Source organism: Phocoena phocoena, chromosome 18 (assembly GCF_963924675.1).
Source record: "Phocoena phocoena chromosome 18, mPhoPho1.1, whole genome shotgun sequence".
Lineage (NCBI taxonomy): Eukaryota > Metazoa > Chordata > Mammalia > Artiodactyla > Phocoenidae > Phocoena > Phocoena phocoena.
The window spans coordinates 69,109,157-69,133,901 of NC_089236.1; the positions used below are offsets into that span (position 1 = coordinate 69,109,157).

The 24,745-nt window shown below is 41.5% G+C and overlaps 1 protein-coding gene across 7 annotated transcripts in view; it reads right to left on the reverse strand.

Annotated features, from left to right (window-relative positions):
• Positions 1-24,745, reverse strand: part of DOCK9 (dedicator of cytokinesis 9) — a 213,744-nt gene that overhangs the window by 165,944 nt on the left and 23,055 nt on the right. For 5 of the 7 annotated variants that reach the window (XM_065896286.1, XM_065896285.1, XM_065896282.1 and 2 more), the window contains exon 1: positions 9,365-9,490. The exons of 1 other annotated variant lie outside the window; for it this stretch is intronic. In XM_065896286.1, the coding sequence (XP_065752358.1) occupies positions 9,365-9,490 (126 nt within the window). Of the gene's footprint in view, positions 1-9,364; positions 9,493-24,745 lie in introns of those variants that run through there. One more of the 7 variants, XM_065896283.1, reaches the window with a different exon arrangement.

Genomic DNA, 24,745 nt, shown 5'->3' on the forward strand with positions numbered 1-24,745 from the left:
CATTCACCCCAGACCCACTGAATCAGAAATTCTGGGGGTGGGTTCCTGCAATCTGATTGTGATCTGTGTGTGACTGTGACGCCACCCAAGTTAGAGAACTACTCTACTAGTCTACCTAGCTTTGTGTGTGTTTGAGAATTTCATATTAAAAAGTATTTTTTTTTAATCCTATCTTGAGGGACTTCCCTGGTGGCACAGTGCTTAAGAATCCGCCTGCCAATGCAGGCGACACGGGTTCAAGCCTTGGTCCGGGAAGATCCCATGTGCTGTGGAGCAACTAAGCTCGTGCGCCACTACTACTGAGCCCACGGGCCCAGAGCCTGTGAGCCACAACTACTGAAGCCCATACGCCTACAACTCATGCTCCGCAACAAGAGAAGCCACCGCAATGAAAGGCTGCACGCCGCAACGAAGAGTAGTCCCCGCTCACCGCAACTAGAGAAAGCCCGTGCACAGCAATGAAGACCCAATGCAGTCAAAAATACATACATACATACATACATAAGGGAGCTTTCTAAAAAAAGAAAGAAAAAAAATAATCTTAGCTTGACTCCTTGTTTGCTATGTGGCCTTAAGACAAGTTACTAAATCTCCATATCCACATCTGAAAATGGGAAAAGTACCAATTTCTCTTATCTTTATCACAAGGTTATTGAAGGGTTTCAATATACAGTGCCTGGTACAGAGCAGGACCTCACCAAATGGTGGTCACGGGGATCATACATAGTTAAGTGTCATTCAGATACAGGAGAATTTTAGTCCCTACAACATAAACATGCCTTTGCTGGATCACACGTATATCTTCTCTTTAAACCTCCCCAAATTTCTTATGGTTGTATCATCACCATTTCACAAATGCGGAAACTGAAGCTCAGAGGGGTTACATGAATTAACAAAGGTCTCACAGATGGTGACCCGTGGGTCTCCAGGCCCCAAGCCCAGGACCTTTCCCATCACCCACTAGCAAGACACGTGATGGAATTTCAGAGTTCCAGAACAGGAAGCGCCCCCCTAAATGCTTCCACTTCTCTTTGTATGAGAAATGCACAACACTGCTCTACACTGTGATGCTTCAGCCTGCACACCTCCAGCAAGGACAGAAATCTGAGGCTTTCTGCCCTGCTCTGAGACCTGGAAACGTAAGCTACACTGAACTGCCCAGGCTCCATGATCTCACGGGGGAGAGAGAAAAGGCAGAGTCCTTTCCTGAAGGATATTCATTTTCCATATCAAGTACATTACAAATCATACTCCAAAATATTAAATCTTCCTGAAGAATCAGGTTTGAATGTGAGGTTTTAATGCCATCAGGTAGAACCTCATTTACATTACCTCCAAATACTTCAAGGACATGATCTTCACAAGGAAAACCCAACCTTAAACTTAAATCATGCATTTCCTCCCCACCCCATCCAATGACTCACCCACCAAAATGACCACTTTCTGGTTTGAAGTGTTTCTGCTATGGAATATGTAAGGTTATAGACCTGCACCGTTCACTACAGTAGCTACTAGCCGCATGTGACTATCCTGAATTCAGATGTGTTACAGGTGTAAAATAGACACCAAATTTACAAACACTTAGTATGAATAAAAGAATGTGTAATGCCTTGATATTTTATAAGGATTAAATGCTAAAATGATGATACTTTTGGAAATATTGGGTTAAAGCTATATTACTAAAATCAATTACACCTATCGATTTTACTTTAATTTGGCTATAAGAAAATTTAAAATTACATATGTGGCTCATGCTATATAGTTCTATTAGACAGCACAATTATAGACTGTATGAAACATATGTTTTTTTAACACACAGGTAATTTTTAATACTTCATGGCAAAACAAAGGACTTGTGTCCAAGTGAAATTTTCACTTGGACACAAGACAAATTTGGGAAAAACTACCCTATTAGGGACAAAACAGGTCGAGTCTTGGTCAAGTAAAGCAGGTGACCTACATTGCTCAGTGTTGCTAACAGGCCCCGCTTTCCTTTCTTCCCCCCCAGGAAGAGTGGTCTTCTTTGCCCTACATCTTGTAGGTCTCCACTACCCTTTCCACATATAATCAATTTACTGGGATTCTGGTAATAAGGTCACACAATGATTTTTTCCAAATGTCCTACAACCATTAAAGGTGATGTTACAGTTTCAGGTGTGGCTGATGAGAAGAAGTAGTACTCACATGGAAAGGGTGCTGGCTAAGAGGAAGAAATAGAAGAGTTTTGACCCTGGTCACCTAAGTTTGCACTTGTGTCCTCAAGTCACAAAGTGTTAGCTAACATTTTAATTTAGATCAAAAATAACAGAAGCAAAGGAGAGTTTGGGGGCACAATACCCACATCACATTTAGTCAAGCAGGCTCCTCTAGGTGCATCCTTTTTTACTTTTTGGCATTTCAACGTATTTGAATATTAGTGGCTAAAGTGATGAAGGTGGAAGAGGGAAGAATGAAGAGGGAGAATGATCCTCAGATCCCGTCTCCCCCAGAAGCCCTTTCTGCAACCTGTTCTTCGCATCCTGCAAAAGTGATGCTGAGAAGAAAAGAAAAAAAAGGCGGGGGGAGCTTTGACATTATGGCAGAGACAATACAAAGAAAACCATGGTTCCTGTGGGGCAGAAGCCCCCGCATTAGTGAGGGAGACTAGAGTACAAGCCTTAGCTACAACACAGCAGAGATGCATAATAACCTAACACGCTAGAATAATGATGCCATGATGGGCCACGGAGAACAGAGTCCATGGGAAGATGTGGAGAGAGAGTTTTAAAAGCTTCTTGGAGGAGCTGGCATGTGACCGGGACTTGAAGGATGAAGGAGAATTGTCGGGCAGTGAAGCCACGCCAGGCAAAAGAAGCACTGTGCCCGGGTGTGAAAGCACCCCCTGTTGAAGAATACAGGGCCTGGGTCAGGATGCATTTTGTAAAGTGCAGTAGATGAGGGAGACCTGCAAGCAAGTTCAGGGCCAACTTCTGAGGGTCAAGTGGGCCGTGCTTTGCCTTCTCTGTAAAGGCAAGTCAGGGGAGGGGTTTAGGGAGGAAATTAATAACCGTATCTGTGTTTTGGAAAGATTGGTCTGGTGGCACTTTGGAGCATGGCTCGAAATAAGAAAAGACTGAATGCAGTAAGTTGACCAGGGCAGCCAGACAACCCTCGGAGATGAGGAGTCTGGAGGACAGACATCACGACTACCTCCGTCTGACAGAAACACAATCTCAGCTTAGAAATGTCGAATGTTTAGAAGACACAGGACCCAGGACTCCTGACTGTGAGCGCAGGGCCCTTGGCACCACTAACTTCTGTTTCTCCCTTAGTAGTGACGGCTCTCCATGAAGGAGATCCCAAAACAGAATTTCAGACTGGCTCTTCCCCAAGCACCCGGCAGAGCACTCAGAGACCCACTAGTAAGCGGCACGTACACTTGTCTGGAAAGCGAGCACTAAAAACTTCTGAAGCCTCAAAACGGTACTCTAAGAGCAACTTCGGAAGAGCTGTATGTATCACATTACAGGGATATTTCAAACTTCTGGAAAGTTGAGGATAAACTATAATTTCCAAGTCTTCTTGTTTCTAAAAATTATACTCAGTCGTGTCATCTGTAGGCTCAAGTCAGGTCTTCCTGCCTCTCTTGTACAGTAATCCCTGGTAACTGCAAATTTGCTACCACTTCTATTTATTTCTAGGTTTGCCAACCCACTGCACTCATCTTATTCATTACATTGGGTGGAAATCCAGTATCCCCTGTTTTACAGCTCCTACAACTCAAAACCCAAACGATTTTGGATAAACTAAGCTTAGAACCTGAAACTGAAACTCTAGGATCTGGATCTGACTCCATCACAGGTTATTACGGGACCAAAGCTAATGACCCTGAAATACAGAGCTTTAGCCCCAGAAGAGACCTTCGAGATTATTTACTACACACTTCTCATTTTACAGACGAGAAAAGTACTAAAGCCAGGGCCGGGCTGGCACGGAGTTGGGGAGGGAAGGGTAGTCATCCTCAGAGATTGAAAGGCAGATTCCAGACCAAACCTGAATCTGGTCTCCAAAGTGCTTTCTCTGAGACCACCCAACACCACCCACTGCCTGTGACATAGTTCTGCTATCTTGTATTTAGCCACTACCTGTCAAAGGGTAGAGCACACTGGGCAAGTGGCAGCCTCCTCTAAACACTATGGGGACCACGGTGCCTATTCTACTGATTAGGGAATAAACATTTCAGGGTTATCCTGGATCGTGCTGTAAATCAGTTTAAAAAAAAAAAAAATCTAGGGAGGAAAATAAGATGTCTCCAGACTGTCAGACATTCCACCAATCTGTGCTCCTGTATAACTTTCCGGGAAGATGATAAAAGGGGACACTCAAAAGGAAAGTGACGTAACTCCCAACCCCATCTTGTTCACGTTTCCAACTTCCTCAGGCATGACCATCCTCCTCTTTATTTTTCCGAGCTATTCAACTGCCGTTGTTCTGTCACTTTGAAATTGGCCTTCCTCTAACAATTAAAAAAAATTTTTAAGGACAGAGAACTTTGAACCCCTCTTTTCCATCTTTATAATCCCAATGTCAAGCATAAGGAATACACTCATTTTTGTTAATGAATCATACATATGTGTTCAGTTATGGGTTCTGGAAAACCTGACTGGCAGCTTAAAACCCAGGCTCTGTCACTTCCTAAATGTATAACTTTGTGCAGGTTACCTAACATCTCTGTGCTCAGTCTTCTCATCTGTAAAAAGACTAATAATAACAGTACCTGCCTCCTGGAATTGGGAGGACTAGCTGAAATAATGTTTAAAGAGGTTTAAAACAGTGTCTGACACAAAACAAGACACTATATAAATATTTTCTATTTTTATCCTTACAGCAGAAAAAAAAAGAAAGAAAGAAAGAAAGCAATTGCCATTACCTTGTTATAAAAAAACAGTGACCAGCCACTCTGCCTCCACAATGATGACAGGCATGAGAAAAGAAACTCACCGGGGCTGGGTGGATTTTTATGCTCTGTACGAGCAAGCCTCCCAGAAGACATGAGTGGCTCCGCGCTGTAATGAGGCACTGACACGAGCTGTGGAAGCTCCTTCTCTGGGGCAAGAGAAGCATGCACTTCCCAAAGATTCCTTCCACCAACTGCTCCACAAAATACGGTGCAACAGCCGGGCCTCAATCACACAGACTATTCATGTGAACAGAGGTCCCTATGCCTTCAGTAAAGCAAGGCTAGGCCTGCTTTAGGTGCTAAAAAATAGAATGTGTCCTTGCTGGAGCTGATGATGATTTAGGTGTTTTCTGCCTAAGTGGAAAAGGATGGGTGAGATCAACACTCACTGTGCCTAAAAACTACCACGTGAAAAGCATTTCTGAGGAAGGAAGCCCCTCATTCCCCAGACCTTGCTGCCTGAGGAGAGGGAGCATGTATCTCACTCACCCCTGTATCCCAACGCACTACCCAGTATGTTTGGCAAACCTCAGTACTTATAAATGTGGCTGAATGAACAAACAAATAAACAAATGAAGGGGAAAACCAAAGAGCATAGTGAAGGTTTATGGCTCTGAATCAGTAAAATGTCCTGTTGTTTGTCACCTGGGAATATGTCATTACACAGAGCTTGAAGGAACTTCCTTCCTTTACCACTCAATATTAAAAAAAAAAAAAAAAAAAAGAAACTACATATTAAGTATCGTCCACATAATATAATTAATTATTTCTAAAGACTTCTATGGAGATGCAGAAAAACTTCAGAAGAGCTTTATAAGTATAATTTAATTAACTCAATCACAGTACTCTGAAGTCTTATAGGATATTGACAACATGATCATTACCCATAAGCTTAGCCTTCAGGGTTTGTACCTTAATTCGTTTCTGCTATTTCTAGAGTAAATAGAACTTGAGGGAGAAAAGGTTTCTCCAGGTACTGCACTGACTTGTCCAACCAGCAGCCCAGTCTCCTACTCCTTTCTACACTGGTACACATGCTCCTTTCTCATGTGGTCATTTAGCTAATCATTTGTTCTTTAAAATGTTAAAATAAGAACTCAGATTCAGTGTTTAACACTTGAAGATTCCAGAAAATTATCAAGAATTGGGAATCCCCTGGCAGTCCAGTGGTTAGGACTCTGCACTTCCACCGCAGGGGGGCACTGGTTCAATACCGGGCCACGTGGTGAGGCCAATAAATAAAGTTCTGATTGCTGTTTTTTTAAAAAAAAAAATATCAAAAATAGAAAAGGTGTTTCTGAAAAGATACTTCTTTAAAAATACCTAAGGAGTATACCTAACACGTGAAAACGCAGCTCTCTCCATGTTCACATCTTACAACCTTCAAAATTCGCAAAATAAGACCTGTGCTGCAGTCCTCACCTGCCTCTTGAAAGTAACCCAATGCAAAGGCAACACACAGGACATATACCCCAGCCAGTTCTGACTCTCTGAGGCCACACCCTTTTCCTCTAAATTGTTGAGCTGTAACAATTAGAATAAATTATTTCCAGGAATTACGTTAGAGTTTGGGGGGCAAAAATAGGTATTCAAATTCAGTGGGGTAACTAACTTGTAGACATCAAGAATATCCTGATTGTTCCCCTATTAGTCATTCACAACCCACAAAGTCATTTTTCTATAGGGTTGGCAGTGAGCCTGGAGAGGAACGGGGAAAATTCACCATGTACTTCCTCCTGTTTATTGTCACAGTGAAGGGACATGACCTACCTGCATAGGTGCCTGTAAGTTGAACCTTGCAGCCTCTGAAAATCTGTCATGTCCAAACATATACTTCTCTTAGAAAGTATATGTTTACCTACCATGGAACAAGTAGCCACTGCTAGGGGAAACTTAACTGTTGCCCTGGCAGAGGGGAAAGAAACACTGACTTCTGATAGAGGTTTTACAGAAAAAGTACTTCTGTCCAGCATAAATGCTTTCAGATACGTTTACTAGTACATTCACTGTTAGTCGCTCACAGCCCACAAAGCCATTTCTCAATGATTATACATTGCACTAATGGCAAAGAATTGGAAACAAATGGAATCAAATTATGGTACAGCCATTAAAAAGGATGGCATAAATCCATACGTGGTGACAAAGAAAGATGTTCTTGATATGTTCTGGGAGAAAATTAATGCATAAATTTATAGTACTATGCATCTTCCAAACACACACAGTAAGTTATATTTTTATGTGCACATGAGAAAGTTTGGAGAAAGTTATATACCAAATAATAAATGGCGGGCACTTTTGGAAATTAAAGGTAAGGGCACTTTACATTTCCCTATTTTACACTATTCATATTTCTAATTATATGCATTAATTACTTGTTTGGCTTTCTAAACTATGTAATATTTTCCCCAAGGAGTGATTGTGTACATAACTAAAACCAGCCAAAACTTGATTTCAAAGTAAGTTACTTACATGTAAACATTACAGACTTGGGGATTCTCAACAGGCACATGGGCTAACTAACATAATAGTAACGAACAGCACTGCAACACACAGATCTCATGGCTGTGCTGGCATACTTTTAAAAAATCATCTTGGAGAAAAGCTGTATTCCGAGCAGTGTGATGAATTCTCATTTGTTGTGGGTAGTGAGAATCACAGGTAAGGAGATCTGCCCTGGGCAGAGGCTCTGCTTAAATATCCTTGCTTCTCTTATCTGGTAGTAGCTCTTTTTATCTTGCTTAGTTACCCCAATGGAATAAGAGAAACACCATCAGATAAGAAAAAGCTTCTTGTTGTATCACTGTTGCCTCCCCCCTCCCTCACACCTCTCTCTGCAGGTGCACGGGCCAGAGCTCTCCATGCTGCCAGAAGCTTCTGGGTCCCCACAAGCACTCCCACCAGGTGCAGCTGCAGCCAGCACAGCCTTATCCATTACAGTGGAAAACGTACTCCCCGTGGAACTGCCTGGAGTGAGATTTGACCTAAACAAATAACTGGGACATAAGCGGCTGGTTTTTTGAGCACAAGAAAGAGAAGCAAGTTTTTTTAAAGTCACTTGGGTGGTATAAAAAAAAAAATCACAGAGCATCTTTCTACAGTGTATTTAATCCTCTGGGCAAATATTTCTACACATCTGGAGAATCACTGACAAAAGATTTTTAAGAATATTCACAAGGGAACCCAAACCACACAACTTCCTCCAAGAAATCATAAGCGACATCAGCTGGGAGCTTTAACCGGTTAAATCTATTACTGCATGAAAGCTGCTCAAGCTTCTCAATGGATAAATGAACTATTGTGCTAGCAGAAAGGAATCCAAGATAACGAATAACATCTCTAAACAATGCTGGGAGCGGGGAGGGGGGCCTAAATCTCTCAGATGAAAGCCTACAGTGAAAAAGCCCATCACACTTTACTGACTTTCTCAGTTCGTGGTTAGCAACATAATTTTGAAGGCAATACAATATAAGGCAGTCTCACAGGTCAAAGGCAATTTAATTCAAATCAAATCCATTACAGAGAAGTTTAAGTTCAGATTCTTAAAGACATTAATTGAAAATTAAGTTCATTAACCAAACACTTTATAACAGCAAATGAACCTCCGTGTTAAAAAAAAAAATCACTATATAAAATTGCTAAGTACAAGTTTAACAATCCCTTTAACAGATCATTTGAAAGGCTCAATTGTCCCCACCACAGGGCATGTTGGTGGTTTTTTGCAGTTTGCTTAAAAAATTATGTGCCTTTATTGTACTAAAGAAATTCCGAGAGAGAAGCACAACCTACTCACTGGTGATAACAACAAAACCATTTTTCACATTCCTCCCTTACAAAGTCTACCGAAGCACTTGAATTTATCCAAACTGCTCTGAGTTTAGCTAATGTTAAAAATAGAAACTTTTCTATTAACTGGTTCAAAGCTTAGGTTATTTCTTACTTTGCTCAATTCAAGGCAAACCTGTTAAAATGAGTGAGAATACATGTAACTAACTTCAGCAGTTATGTTCCTTAACACTCCCCCCATGTCGTCGTCATAATTTTCACATAAACACATAATGTAAGTATGTTTTAATTTTGCAAAGGACGTTTTTCAATCCTATAAAAGGCAGTTACAATGTGCCTCTTGGGTTTATGTTTGACAACAGTGCGGCTAGGTGAGACATGAACAATCCATAGTTGTTCTACACAAAGAAGCCTCCTGGAAACCACATTCACCCACGAAACGTCAACATATCTTTCCTCCCAAAGAAGAATCAAAGTGGAACTGAAGTCAATCTACAGGAGGAAACAGAGAAGAGAGTTCGCCAGAAACAGGCAAGGCAAGTTTAAAATCAAACCAGAAAGCCAGAGGCCCCGAGCATGCACACGCAATAGAAGCACTGCGTGGAGAAGACAGCAGAAGCCCCGTGGATGGGGCCCTCTTACCAGCACTAGCCCTGGGCTCTCTGCTTCCACTTCTCCCTGGGCTGCATCCTTGCACTGCAGGGGGGACTCGATCACCAGCTCCTTTTTGACACTTCTACTACTTGTCCTGAATTTATCAGCCTGCATCCTCGGCTGAAAACGCAAGTCAGAAAGTCTGGCAACTGGGACAGCTGCGAGTCCTTGGCTGTGCAAGGCACCAGCATGCCAGGGGCCTGAGGACGGAAAGGAAGCTGACTTCCCAGGCACAAGTGGTCAGCCCTGCCGGCTGGGTCTGCAGAGCCTGCTAGGGTGGGAGGGCCAGCCTCCAGGGGTGTTACTACTGCTGGGAAAATGGGAGGATCCCACTCATCGGCCAAAGGAAAACAAACCCCAAACTGCACAATGCACAGTGCACTGCCTCTTCGATAAAGACCGGCCTCATCGTGCCTGCTCCACGCGGCGTGGGCCACATCGACCCGAATCAAAATAGTGCTGTGTTGAAAAGAAAACCAGTCACAGTTAGACTCCTTCATAATTACTTCAAATCTGGAGCTGAAGAGAAGCTAGGTCATCTGGCTGTTCTAAAATTCGTATAGTTTTTGGATGCTTTCCTTCGTGTTATGGCTAAACACCAAATGCTTGGCTGATGATCAAAGCAGGGAGGTGCAAACACCAAGGGGTTCCTGTAGCCGGCACCTCATGCGTGCAGATGTAAGTGAAGAGTTTCTCCCTGCTCGACAGCCTGCGGCACGCAAACTTAATTTACCTACTATTTTATAGCAGATAAAAGAGGAGGTCATCTCACATTTTCACGAGATACCACATGTCACAGTAAATTAAACGAAATATTACTTTAAATCCATCAATATGTGTGTGAGTACCAATTTTAATAAGTCTGGTACTAGGTACTGAGAGGATCACAGTAAAAATACAAGGCAGAGTAGAGTGTCTCTCCCTTCCGGGAGTGTCAGAGCAAGTTGAGAAGGCAAGACTAATAGACATCATAAATAACAGACTCATGCAATTAACAGAGATTTACACAAAAGCACAGGAAAGTAGATGGGTCACCATCCCATGGTTCAATGGTGGTAGCACTTAAAATGTGTTTTCCCAAAAGCCTGCTATTTTAATCATTTCTTCAAATTACTAGTGAAGTAACTTTTAAATCATCTCAGGAAAAACCAAAAGTGTTACGGGATTTATTAATAAACTACACGGAAAATGCACATTAAGATGGGATTAAATATTAATCTGTACTTCCCGGGATGCTGCAGATTTTCTCCCAATTAGTTATTCTTCTTGTTTCACTGAGACTGGGGAGAATTTAGCAAGAGTAATAATAGAAGTAGAAGTAAACAATGGAACGAGGTATCACTTAACAACAAGAGGTGCCACAAGATATACAGGTGTATCTATCCAGGAAAATACAGAAACTATCACGTAAGGTATAGGTACAAGTCTCTTCCTCTCCCGGTCAAGTGACTGAGGCTGAGAGGGCTCCGAGGGGACACTGGGGGAGCCAAGATGGCGCCCTATGTCCACACGTTCTTCTTCCCACCAGGGCCCGCTGAGGTCACCCCAGTCTCTGTCACTCAAACATCAGGAATCTTTCTGAGTGTGGATACTATTGGGTAATGAGTCACAAGGGTTCTACGAGTCCATTAAAAAAAATTAGTAGTTTCTATAATATTTTTTTTAAACTACCCAATTTCTCAACCTTGGGTAATCTTTCAGGGTAATATAAACTCACCAAATCTGTGTTCCAAAATAATACAATCTATGGATTTTTAAAATCTATCTTTGGGGAGGGGACTTCCCTGGCAGTCCAGTGATTCAGACTCCGTGCTTCCACTGCAGGGAGCGCAGGTTTGGTCCCTGGGCTGGGAACTAAGATCCCACGTGCAGCATGGTATATCCAAAACAACCAAACAAAAAAACCCACAACAGCAAAATTAAAAAGAAAAAACAAAAAAAATTGTTTTTAAATCTATCTTTCAAAAGTTACAAGAGGATAGAAAAAAAAACCTAAAGAGCCTGTAACAAATATAGATTTGAAATAAGTTAAATCAAAACTTAGAAATGTTCTATAAATCAGAGGAGGCAAGCCATAAGCACTAAACAGACAAACTGAGCCCTAGTAAAGCACAACATAACCAACAGTTGGAAAACCTTTTCGAAATGGCTCGAGAAGTTCTAAAAAGCCCAATTCTTCCTCAAATCCCCATCATCATTAAGCCAACAGAAGTTCTAGACTTCAAGGAGAGAGAGAACTGCTATCCTATTTATTGGGTCAAAATACTCTGACATTCTGTAAGTAATGAGAAGGAATTTAAAAGGTTATTTATTTTATGAACACTGTAAGTGCTCACTGTGTCCCAAACCCTGCAGAGGTAATGTATTTAATCTTTATAACAACCCTATGAAGTAGGTAACATGATTATTCTCATTTTACAGATGAGGAAACTGATGGGCAGAGAGGTTACGTATGTGCAGAAGGTCACACACTGCATTGGCAGTATGGATGCAGTGTACACACTCTTCACCATGATGCTATGGTGAACCAGTTTTCTATTCCAACGATGCCAACAGCTAAAAAGCACAAATAGGTAAAAGCTACTGATCAACGATTAAAGATAAAGGCAGCATCTGGGTTTAATCCAATCAAGGTAATTTCTGTGAAGAGGTAGAACTGTAAAAATGGCATAGCACAGTGCCTAATACATATGTACGTATTTATTTAATGGTAATTACTATTGTTGCTGTTGCTATTCCAATCTGAAGAAATTAACCTTAGTCTTAAATTCAGGACTTTGGCTGTGTGATCTAAAACGACAATTCCGCCTACTGTGTTGCTACAACACATTACAAAGCGCTTAGGCAATTTAAAATCCACTGCTCTTCCCTCTTTGTGGCTTGATTGTGACAACAGCCTTCAAACAGTTGTCTTGATCCCCCTGTGTGCATGCCATGACCATCTTCTTCTTTAAGTTTTCCTATACTTTTCAAAACTTTAGCCATGAATTTACATTTCTTTTGTAATCAAGGAAAAAACTCCGAATTGGCTCTGAGCTTCCAGGTAGCCAAGACAGAAAGGCAAACATAATCAGTTCCATAATTCATATCATCAAAACAAAACAACATACCAAGCTGTAAGGCAAGTAAATTTTTTGAAGTTTCTCACACAGAGTTACATAAAAGAGAACTGATTAATGTCTAGACAAGGTTCTCAACATGTTTATAGGAAATGCAGCAGCAAAATTCACACAGCTTTCTCACCACCACCTCAGAGCATTATACTGAAATCCCAGATAAAGGAAAGCAGTTGTGAGAGCAAGACATTGGTCTAGCCTGTCACCTTCGAGTGGGTCCACTTTTTATGAAAGAAGGAAATTCTCAGGACTTAGAGGAATGGAGATACTACTGTCACCAATCCTGTCACCTAACTTCTCAGGCAATGTAAGGGGCCCTTGTTCAATTCTGCTCATTGAAGACAGACCAACACTTTAGAAGTCTGCCTGTCAAGGGGAGTCACACAGTACAGAATTTAGCATCCGAACCTAAACCAACAAGTAGGATGTGGTTTCTCTAAGGGATTCATGAGATCGACGTCTGAGGACATGAGAATGACACCTGGTCACAGCAGCCACAAGAGGAAATACCATCTTAGAAGGACAGGAAGTATGTGGTCAAGTTCTACTTTACAACATTTCAAAGAACAAGGCATAGGCTGGACCTCTGGATTCAAATCCACAAACATTCACCAAGCTCTTAACTCTAGCGACCTCAAGTTCTTTCACACACTAGCCACTTTAACTCTTAAAATAACAAATATGTCTATCAACATGCATTAAGGGTATAGAGTTTTACTGTTAAAACAGAATGGAGTAAAAACCATGGGAAAGTAGGAACATTTCAGAGACAAGATGAAATGGATGTTTCTGTATATGGGTTTCAGCTCTCAGATTTTGATATACGTACAAATTATTATACAGGTTGGGTACAAAAAAAACATGAAGACTTTACAGGAAATTTAAGGAATTTTCCAAGGGTAATTTTTTACTATAAGGAAGGCTAACTTTAGACTCCAAAGCCCCCATCTTCCTCCTCCCACCGTAAGATGAAGTTCCATCACATTCTGAAAAGCAAGAAGCTGAATAAAGGACCCTTTCGCCCAGGGGACATCTCAAGACCCTGTTTACATGCCACCTTCCCTCTGAAACTCCCTGGATCCTCCTGGCCAGACAGAATTAGCTCCTCTTCTGATGCCATCTGGGCATTAGTTTCATTTACCTCCAATCTTGGAGCTTTTCACAGTCTACCTTTTACTAAGTTTGTATGTGCTGCACTCTTCAGTGAGACTATAAATTCATGGGGGCGGGGACTGTATCTTAACCACCTCTGAGTCCCCAGTGTCTGAGGTACTGCAAGCATTCAAAACATACTGGCTGAATTGAATTCTTATGGCAGTTTTATGTCACCGTTATCTTTAGCCCTAAAGTGCAATTTGGTGGTTGTAAAGTTATGCAAATATTTTCACTTGTTAATGACCCAAATTAAGGAAGAAGCATTCAACTGTTCATAAACTGAAACCCAACGGATCATTTACTAATAATTAAAATGTTCCTTTCTCCCAGCTAAGAAAATGTTTTTCTGCAAAACTTGCTAGACATTTTTAAAGACAAAGGTATCCTTGGAAACTGTAAGTGAACCTTTAAGAAGTACAAATAAACTTGTTTTTAGCAATGAATTATATAAAAATTCAAAATGCATTTTGCTGTAGCTAGTAACTATATAAAGAATGACTGTGCAAGGAATAAATGTCAATTATCTCAACAGAATTTTTTTACTCTCCTATTAGAGGTTCTTGGCATATCAGGAGGATATTTAAAATATAACAATTAACTTTAAAGGCAAATATATATATATATATATGCCTTTAAAGTACATGTAAAGTATATTTGAATAAATAAAGTGTACTCTACTTTGGAGTAGATAAATACATATTAGATATATACTCCAAAGTAATCATTCCTTTTCTCTTTTGTGGGAAAATGTGAAACAGTAAGAAAAAATTATTAAGAAAAATTGCAAAAAGGAGCAAATGACTAAAGATTTTCCACAGTGTATGGGTCAGCTTGCTAGCCAGAGAAAAGAAAAGGTGATGGGAATATGATCTGTCCCTCTGAGAAAACAAAAATATGGTACACAGAAGTAGCAGAACAGACTACACGACAAGATTGGAGGCAATGGGTGCAGGGAGCAAAGTGCTAAATAGTCAGTTACAGTACAGGAGGGATATGGTGACAAAAATGCAGGATAGATGTGGGGACAGGTAGAGGTGGGAGGGGAGAGGAGAGAGGGTTTCTATACCAGACCCCTGGGGCCTCTTAGAAAAGTTAATATCAAAAGTACATTCTGATATAAAGTCTGATGCTCACCTCAGTGACTTCTGTCATTAGAGATTTAATCAGATAATCACAGAAACGAGATACACATCATCATCTTAGCCTAGTGTTTCTTAGCCTGGAATCCAATGCTGAACTTGGGAGGAAAGTAGTCCACGAACCCTCTAAAATTACATTCAAAATTTTGTGTTCCTGTAATTTCTGAGGAGAGAAGCCCCTAGAGTTTACCTAGTTCTTAGAGAAGGGACCAAGGGAAGACCCTCCACTCACAGAATAAGGTAACGGGTCCAGAGGGACCAGCCAGAGTCAACCAAAGTTTTAAGACACAAAGCTCTTCACTTGAGCAGGTTCAAATTCAATTTAAGTAGAGATAAAGCAATTTAAATGGTTTAAGTGGTTAAATAAACAGACCATTAGATGGCAATCAGCAGTGTCAACACCTGCAGTCTCACTCATTTGCTGACTGACGGCCAAGTCAGCAAATGAGTCATCAGATGAAGCCTAATGCCCAGGGGACACCCAAAGGCCAACACAGTAAACCTCCAAACAGGGCAAATAATAGAACCAATAAAAGTTATGTTTTTTGAGAACTTTTAATGACATTGAGGAAATGCCCACAATTATACACATATACAAGACTGAAAACAACAGCAACGACAAAATGTGACTGCTGGTTACTTCTGGTATGTAAGGTTATTAGTGATTTTATTTTTCTCACTCTTGTTTTCCAGATTTTCTTCAAAAGCACTTATCACTTCTAGAGTTAGAAATAAACAAATATGCTGTATTACAAGGTAATGGCATAGAGAAAGCTCACACTGAGGTTTCAGCCCCACTATACTGCTCAACAGCTGTGTGCTCTTAGAGAAGTCACTTCACCTCTCTGGGTCCCACACACTTTACCTGTAAAACAACAGAGAACTTAACACCGAAAGATCTTTCCAGCTCCACATGTCTATAATATTAACTGTTAAAACTTCCCCTATTGATGGCATCTGGGGAGAAATAAACCATCTGAATGGAATGTTAAATATTTCAAAATCATATTGCCCTACTACACACAGAAGAAAAACACAAAGACTAAAAGGTAGATATATTTCTAAACATGTCAGATCCTCATTTCCAACAGAGCTGGGGCAGAGCTGACAGGCTGGCAGAGGACAAGAACTATAGGATGTTCTATTGGTGAAGAAGCAGGAAGGGGAGGCCTGCTGCCCTCTCTCCCCAGGCGGGGTGAGCCCACAGGGCTGGTACAGTGGGGGACAGGCCCTAAAGAAGGCTCTGTTTTCAGATAAGGAAAGTAAGATGGGCAGAGTCCTCCCATTTCTACTGGCTGCTCTCTGGTACTGGCTGTGGGAATCTAGAACAGCGACTTCACCATTCTGGGGGCCCAGTTCCCTCACCTGGAAAACAGGGATCAGAAAGTCCACCATTATTATCCTAGCTAGATATTATTCACTCCCAAGACCCAGGTGGACAATGGACGTGTCCCACCACGTGGAGGAACGCTGCCTCCAACAGCTGTGAATGATCTAGAAGCTTCTCAGTAAAGACAGCCTTTCCCACCCGCAGCATCCCCTTTTCCTGCCTCCGTTCTTGCACAGCCTCCATCACCATCTGGCACTCTATATTCTGTTTTCCTTATTTGTTTAGTGTCTGTCTAACTCCAATTTAAAAACAGAAGAAGCTCTGTGAAGACAGAGATTTTTGTCTGTCTTGTTTACTGTTCTATTCCCAGGTCCTAAAAGAGGGTAGGTGCTCAAAACACATTTACTGGATGAATCTACTAAAGGGTCAGGAACCCCTCAGTCTGGATATAGAGCTCTTACACTCTGGATACCCACAGTTTTTCTGTGAACTATTTATTTTAGTCACTATCATGATAATTCAGCCAGCAGTGTCAATGCTTTGTTTCAGAGATGGAAATTTACATAGCCAAGAAAAACATAATGTGCCTGGGATTCCTCTCAGGAAATGAAACTCCCGGCCTGAGCTACCAAAGCCGGGCCTGTTGCAGCCTCAACCTTGACTGGAGCATGTGTTATCTCCCCTCATCAGCTTTGAGCCCTGGGAGGGGGGATGGCTATGTACTGTGTACACAGTAGGTGATCCATAAATGTTTGCTTATAGAAACAAAGGATGAAACTGCCTCACCTTGGTTTGATTTATCACAAACTCGAGCATCAAGGGAGTTCACACGAAGTTGAATTTTCTAACTTTCCTCACCACGTGACAAATACTGAGGTGAAGGGCCAGAGAATGCGTGCTTGGTAAGAAAAAAATAATCAAAACCTTTTTTGAAAGCACTAAATTTTTCCTTCAAATGCCTTATTTGGTTATAAATGGAAGACAAATGTCCACTCTTTCACTTCTCCCCATATCCACCTCTCAAAACAACATAATGAAAAACACGAATAACCAAGGCCCCAGGTTTACAGGTTTCATTAAAATATTTGTGTATGTTAATTTACTTAAAGCATGTTCCATCAGTGTTTATAAGGCGCAAAGCCGGGGGACCATCTTGATGCCTGCATCTCTAGATGACAGAGATGGGACAAGCAGGAAGAGGTCACAGGGCTCTGATTACTCCCAGGTGTCACAGTTCATGGCCATCAGCTCCCTAACAAGGGGGAAGGAGAGAGAACGGGTCCAGCCAGCACTGCACACCTACTTCTGCAAAAAGGAAAACACTCCCAGGCTGCAAGGGGCAAACCCACCATGAGGAAACTTCGCAAAGGGGGTGTGGAGTCTCCTCCAGAAGATCTGGCCAAATTTAGCCTGCATTTAAAAGACAATGATCATTTACAATCATACCGGTTCCCTAACAATAATTGGGAAGTCCCCTCTTTTAAAAAGCAGTAGATTATGTCCCTTCCATAAGATAAACTCATCAGCAGCCAAGATGATGTGTCCTTCTCATCCTGCTGCCTAAATGAGGGCCCTCCCTCCAAGCTCATTGTGACTGATTTCCTTTGTGAAATTAAGAGACTGACAAGGAATAGAAAATAAAGCCGACAGTTTTAGGGGGCTCAAATGTTATTCCTGGACAATACATCCTGACAAGTCAAAGATTCCCCCCCCCCCGGAGTGCTTGTAAAAATACATAACTAAACTAAATGAATTTTTCATAGATAAGCTACAAATAAAGGTGACCAGGCGTGGAGATACAAACAAGGCAGGTGGGGAGGGCAAATGTCAAAGGAAGGCAGGCCATCAGAGCTTCTCTTCACTGCCAGATCAACACACACACATCACACAACTCAGAAACCAACAGTGGTGGTGGTGGTGATGGAGCTGCAGCATCTCTGGTCCTGTACTGAAGGTTGAACAGTCCAGTGCTACTTCTGTCACATTTCTAAAGTATTACGCATGCAACACAATGGACTTCAGCTTTCCCCTCCCACACAAGGGAAAAAACTCTTCTTCCAGGAAAAACATAGTTAAAAGAGAGAGGTGGAAAAAAAAAAAGAGAGAGCAAGAGAGAGACATGTTTAATCAAGCTCTGAAAAGTGCAACACCAGGGGCTATGAATATTCCACTGGCCTTTCCACAAAAGGGGGCCAGGTCTTGAAGTCCCTCTGTCGATTCGAAAATAGCAGGTTAAATAAATACGAAATAAATGAGTCTTCCAAAGTTGTATGAAGCATTCAGGAACTTTCCAGGCACACACTTCAATTTATGCTAGACCTAAATCTAGAAGTCAATAATTATTTATTTATTTAGGTAACTGTCACACAGGAATTTCAACACAGAAGGGGAGAGGAAAGGGAAGAGAATGAGTGGCTTGGGGTCTGGCAGAGATGGGCAAGGAAACCATTCCCAAGTCCCTACTATGTGCTAGGCTTTCAACATACATACTCATTTAATTCATTTCAATTTAACCGTTACAATAATTACACTATATGGAGGTATTTTTGTTTATAGAAACTGGTGTTCTTATAAATTAACTAACTTACCCTAAGTTCACATAGTTGCTGTGCTTTGGAGCTATGCTTCAAAATTAATTTTAAAGCTAGTAATTAAGTAGGTCGGAATATTTTATGGTTTTTTTAAAAATAAATTTATTTATTTATTTTTGGCTGTGTTGGGTCTTCATTGCTGCGCACAGGGTTTCTCTAGTTGCGGCGAGCAGGGGCTTCTTTTCGTTGTGGTGCGCGGGCTTCTCATTGTAGTGGCTTCTCTTGTTTCACAGCTCGGGCTCTAAGCATGTGGCTTCAGTAGTTGTGGCACGTGGGTTCAGTAGTTGTGGCTCGTGGGCTCTAGAGCGCAGGCTCAGTAGATGTGGTGCCTGGGCTTAGTTGCTCTGTGGCATGTGAGATCTTCCCGGACCAGGGCTCAAACCCGTGTCCCCTGCACTGGCAGGCGGATTCTCAACCACTGCGCCACCAGGGAAGCCCCTAAGTTTTATTTCAAACATAATTTTACCTCCCTTTCGAACATGTATCTCCTTAAGGGAGCCACGGAAAATACTGGAGAGTTTTCTGAGGCCTGAAAATATTAGAATGGAAGATAACAGGAAGTGAAAACTGAAATGCTATGTTAACAGCGGTTGTGTCTGAAATATGGAACAAAGGCTTTCATCTTCCCTACTTTCTACTTATCTATACTTTTTAGACTTCCTTTAATAAGCATGAATTACTTTAAACTAAGCACATTATTTAAACCTTCTAAAGCCATTTATTACCATTTGGGAAACTTTTTAAATTATGTCTAAAAAGTAGCTAATGCATATGTAATACTTCCTCCATGGCCGGGACTGGGATAGGTTAAGTGAGGCACTCAACTGAGGAACAGAATTTAAGACAGCACTAAAAACTCAGTAATCAAGATACATAAAATTTAATGAAATACTAAATCAAAGTTAATACCCAAAAAAAGCCATGATAGACAAATCAAAACTTGAAATAAAGATAAGATCAGTAGTACTGATTGTTTTTTCTTTTTGCTTCAGGCTCCAATACAGCTCTGCTCAGCATGGGCTTACTCTGTGCCTGGCACTATGATAAGCAGTATATTTAGTCCTCCACCAACCCTTATTTTACAGATGAGGAAACCAAGGCACGGAAGTTAGGGAGTTAGTCCAAGGTCACAGAGGTGTTCTGTGGTAAAACAATTTTAAAAAGATTAATAAGAGGTCATTTTTACTTGCCTTGACCATAAAGATAAAATCAGCATCTATTTTTAAAACTGGTCTACAAATGACCAGATCTTCAGATTATCATCCACAACTTGAAAGATTTAAAACTGAAGCTCAACATAAGTGCTTCCTCCTTAGAAGACTAGGTGAATACAGGGGCAATTTGGGCAAAGAACCAAAACCTCACTCTCTTGAAACCTTTTTTATTTTGTTGTTCACACATAGGTGAAACCTCCTAATAGTTCAAAGTAGGGAACAGAGTGAAGGTAGATGGAAATGTGAGGGCAAAGACTTTCCTTCCATTTTAATCCCCCAAAGGAAGGCAGGAAGGAAGAAACAAACAGTATAACCTGGAGATCCAGCTCCCAGGGCAGGACAGTCTCTCCATGTGCTAAGCTGTGCAACCCTTCAACCCACAGCCTGCCAGGCTGATGCAGCAACAGACCCACTGTGGTCCCCCCTGCCCTCCTCACCAACCCCATCCCAAGTCTTATGCACAAGGACTACTGACTGTTTTGCCTCCTCATGCCTCACCTTCATGCCTCCAGAAATGCTGTCTGTCAATCTGGAATGTTCCCTTACCACCTCCCGATCTTAACCTGTCAAATGCCTGCTCGCCTCTGTATTATACAGATCCAGGACCCCACCCAGAACTTCTGAATTGAAACCTTGAGCTGAGACCCGGGGATCTATAGTTTTCACAGCTCCGCAGGTGATAACTATGCCGCAGGCTTTCACGTAAGTCTGAGAATCACTGATCTTAATTCAATAACGTAAAAGATATAGGAGGAACACCCACAATGTTTAAGCCCAGATCCAATACAAGGAAACATGTAGAGTATGGGGATGAGGCCAAAACGTTTACTATCCTCCCGGGGATGAACACACGCCTTAGCCTAACTGAAACACCATGGCAGGTTTCGACTCATTAGTGACTGATCAATTCTACTTAGCTGCACTTCTTGGAAAAACACAACTTTGTGGGTGGGCTCTTCCACCAGAATCACCCTTCACCCACTTTCCTTGCTCCTTCTTCCCCGACCCCTGCCAAAATAAAATGCCTTTCAATTTCAAGCCAATAAGAAAAGATCTACAGAGCAGGACAAGCTTCACACATCTCTCAAATTATTTTTGGTATGATCACATACTGAAACAGGTGCTTAGCAGTGTACTTTCCTGAGAAGAACATAGAACAAAACCAACCCTAGGGTTTTGTTGCCTAGAATCCCTTCACAAACACCTTGTTTGCCAGCTGATTTACAAGCTCTTATTCAAGTTCGAATTTGTGACCATTATGGTGGCTAACTAAAAGCAATGAAGCAATCTGTTTAGAGAAAGGCCACATGCATTTCTAAGGATTTCCTCTCTTCCTGCCATAAGAGGAATAAGATGCCAAAGTGACATCCTCCATATGTATCCTCCACACTGCAATTAGCCCAGTAATGAAAAAAAATACCCCTAATCCAATATTACAGTCTAATGTACTATTTTCCTTTTAAATAGAATCTCAGGTGTGTACATTGGACTGATAAAACTTACATGAGCTTTCCTAGCTCCTGATTTAAAACTTAAAAAAATGGTAAAACAAAAAATCTTAAACAAGTTTTGTTTAGCAGCATTTTTAAACTGAGACTATGTTAACACTTTCCCTAACATGTCATTCTGAAATAACGGCAGCATATACTAAAATATGTGTTCATTCATTTGGGGGAAAACACAGGACTTCAGATTTATTGCAATAGAGTTAAATCAACTATAAGTGTCAGCAGACCCAACTCCCTGGAGCTGATGTGCCACCTCCAAGTCTCCACTTGTCTCAGGGACACATGCTCATCAAATGAGGACAACAAACCATCTGATGGTCAAGTTCTTTCAGCTCAAACTTTCTGCAATTAAGTACTACGTATTAGCACCACAGCTAATTAGGCTTATTTTATTCTTCTACTGTGACACTAATTTTGTCATACCCTGTGCAAACCAGCACTTACCACAAAAGAGAACTTCTTAGGAACTTTCATTAGAGTAGTTAAAAGAGCCAAGAGGAATGCTCTCCCATATTTACTCATTAATCCATTCATGACTTAGTGGATTCACACATGAAGTCTCCTGCCCACCTCAATCACTCACAAGCATTTCTTAACCACAGGGCACTGTGCAAGGACGGAGAGGTAAGAAACACACAGTCCAGTGGGGGAGTGAAGATGGGGGGATGCAAATGAGTAACGTACATACCACGTGTGGTGGCGACTGGCCAGAACTGTGCTGTCCACTGAAGTAGCCACTAGTCACACGGGGCTATTGAGCATTTGACATTTGGTTAGTCAAATGGAAATAAGTTCTAAGTGTAAATTTCAAAGGATTTGGATGAAAAAAGAAGAATGTAAAATATCTTATTCATAATTTTTTATTGCTTACATGCTGAATAATACTTTGAATATACTGGATTAAGTTAAATATATTATTATAAAATTAATTTCATCGGTTTCCTTTTAACTTTTTTAATACAGCTACTAGAAAATGTAAAATGACAGCTATGGCTGGCATCGTATTGCTATTGGACAGAGCTGGGCTAGATGCTCCCCAGTACTGTTTCTTCTTCCTGGGTAGAAAGAAAGACCACCTTTTCCAATCTGCTTGGCAGTTAGGCTGAAACTATGTGATTGGACTCTGGCCAAGGAACATAAGAAAAATGAGGTAGCAAACTCTAGGTGCAGCTGTAAAACAAGGTGCACAACTGTCCCAGCTCTCTCTCTCTCTGTCTCTTTGATGGGCCCACTGAAAGCAGAGACTCCACAGGCAGCTCTGAGGAAGTCCTAGGTAAGGGAGAAGCCACAGATGTACGGAAACTAGATTCCTGAATCATCACGTGGAAGACCACTCAAGGTATACCCAATGAGATCTTGTCACAAGCGAGAAATAAACCTGGTGTTAACCTACTGTCATTTGGTTACAGCAGTTAGCCTACCCTGACTAATTAACACGCTAAGAAAAAGCACCTCACGAGACAGATGACTACCTGCTCAAGAACTCTCAGGATAAGCTTCAGAGATGAGGCGCCACGCGAAAAGGTGACTAAACATGGTGGTTCTCAAACTCCATCATGTCAGAATTACTCAGAGAGCTTGTTAAGGCGAAGACTGCTGGGTCCTCTTCCAATCCTCTCTAGGATGATCCAGCTAGGAAGGGAGGTCTGTGTGAGAGCGCTAGCCCTCTAAGGACACAGGGTCTCCCCCAAGACCCTCTTCTGAGCTGCTGTCAGTCTCCCTTCCCCCAATCCTCCAGTGCAGGAGGCCTGGAGGGCCGGTGAGAATCTGTAGCTCTAACACGCTCCCAGGTGTGCTGACGTTGCTCGTCTAGGCAGCACACAGCACACTTTGAAAACCAACGTCTTTAAAGAATAAGATTTGTCAAGCAGTGAACCGAACAAAAGGCATTCCGGGCAAAAGGAACTACTATCCAGAAAGATTTGGAGGGTTGGAAGAGCACGGTGTGTTTGGGGAGCAGCAAGATTTTCAGTGAAGAAACGTCACAGGTCCTAGGAAAGGAGTAAGGGGGAGAAAAAGCCAGAGAAATGCAGACTTGTATTCAGCAGTCAAGAGTTTGAATTCTAACTGAGTCCTCAGTGAGAACCTTAAAGCAGAGCTTTCCTTTCCACAGCATAGGTAGCAATAAAAATAATTACTCTAAAGCCAATATGAATGTCTGCTAATATACTTCAACTACCTGCAAAATTCCTGGGAAATGACAGGGGTAGAGTATGGTGATTTATTCATTATGGACAACTGTGAGACTCCAAAATTGTAATTCTTGGATGAACCACCCCTTTATTATAATCTTGTTATGTGACCTGAGAAATAATTTAACTGCCATGTAATTGCTGTGTTTGTGCTATAAGCAGAGTAACATTTGCCTTCAGTGTACTTTTACGGAAACTTTTGGGAAATTAGATATGGAAATTTTAAAAATTTGCTCCTAGGAAAAGATATATAATTCACATGCAAAGAGTGTCTATTATTTTAACCAGGTGCTACTCAACCTGGTGAGATACAAATGGCTAGCTGTCTTGGAGAGAAGCAACCAGAACTGACAAACACCACAGCAGAGGACAGATGGGCCTGTGCTGGGTTACGGAAGGCAGGGAGTATGAGGAACAGGACTTCACTAGGAGCCCCTTTCAGGGGCACAGATCTAAGCGCCCTACTTGCCACTACTCAGGACACACACACACACACACACAACAGTTCCCAACTCACTCAGTATTAGTGCCCTCTGAATAGGGCAGTGAGACAGATAACCTCTAAAATCACTGTTAACAATATTCTACGAAATCATAATCTAATTTATGACCATACCAAATTTCCAACCCTCACAATTGTTTATTCACACAGGAAACATAGTTTTTAAAAATTAAATGGTGAAAATAGATTTCTAGGTGCAAGATGCTGAAACAGGCATGCTGTCTGTGCTGTATCCAAATGAACGCTGGGGAAAATAGTGTTTTTCTTTCTCTCAGTAGAAGGAGAAAGACTTCTATTTGAGCTAAACATATTCTTTGCTCAAATACAAATGGTCCCTTTGTGATCTAATGGTCCCTTAGTTATCATTTGAGGGAGGGGGAAGTGATTTAAAATAGTTTGTTAAAAAACAGTTTATTGAATGTTTTCTCTCACAGTAGTTAAAATTAGATTAATAATACATGGAATTTGCTTATGTCAAAAATTCAAGGAGGGGCTTCCCTGGTGGCGCAGTGGTTAGGAGTCCGCCTGCCGATGCAGGGGACGCAGGTTCATGCCCCGGTCCGGGAAGATCCCACATGCCGCGGAGCGGCTGGGCCCGTGAGCCGTGGCCACTCAGCCTGCG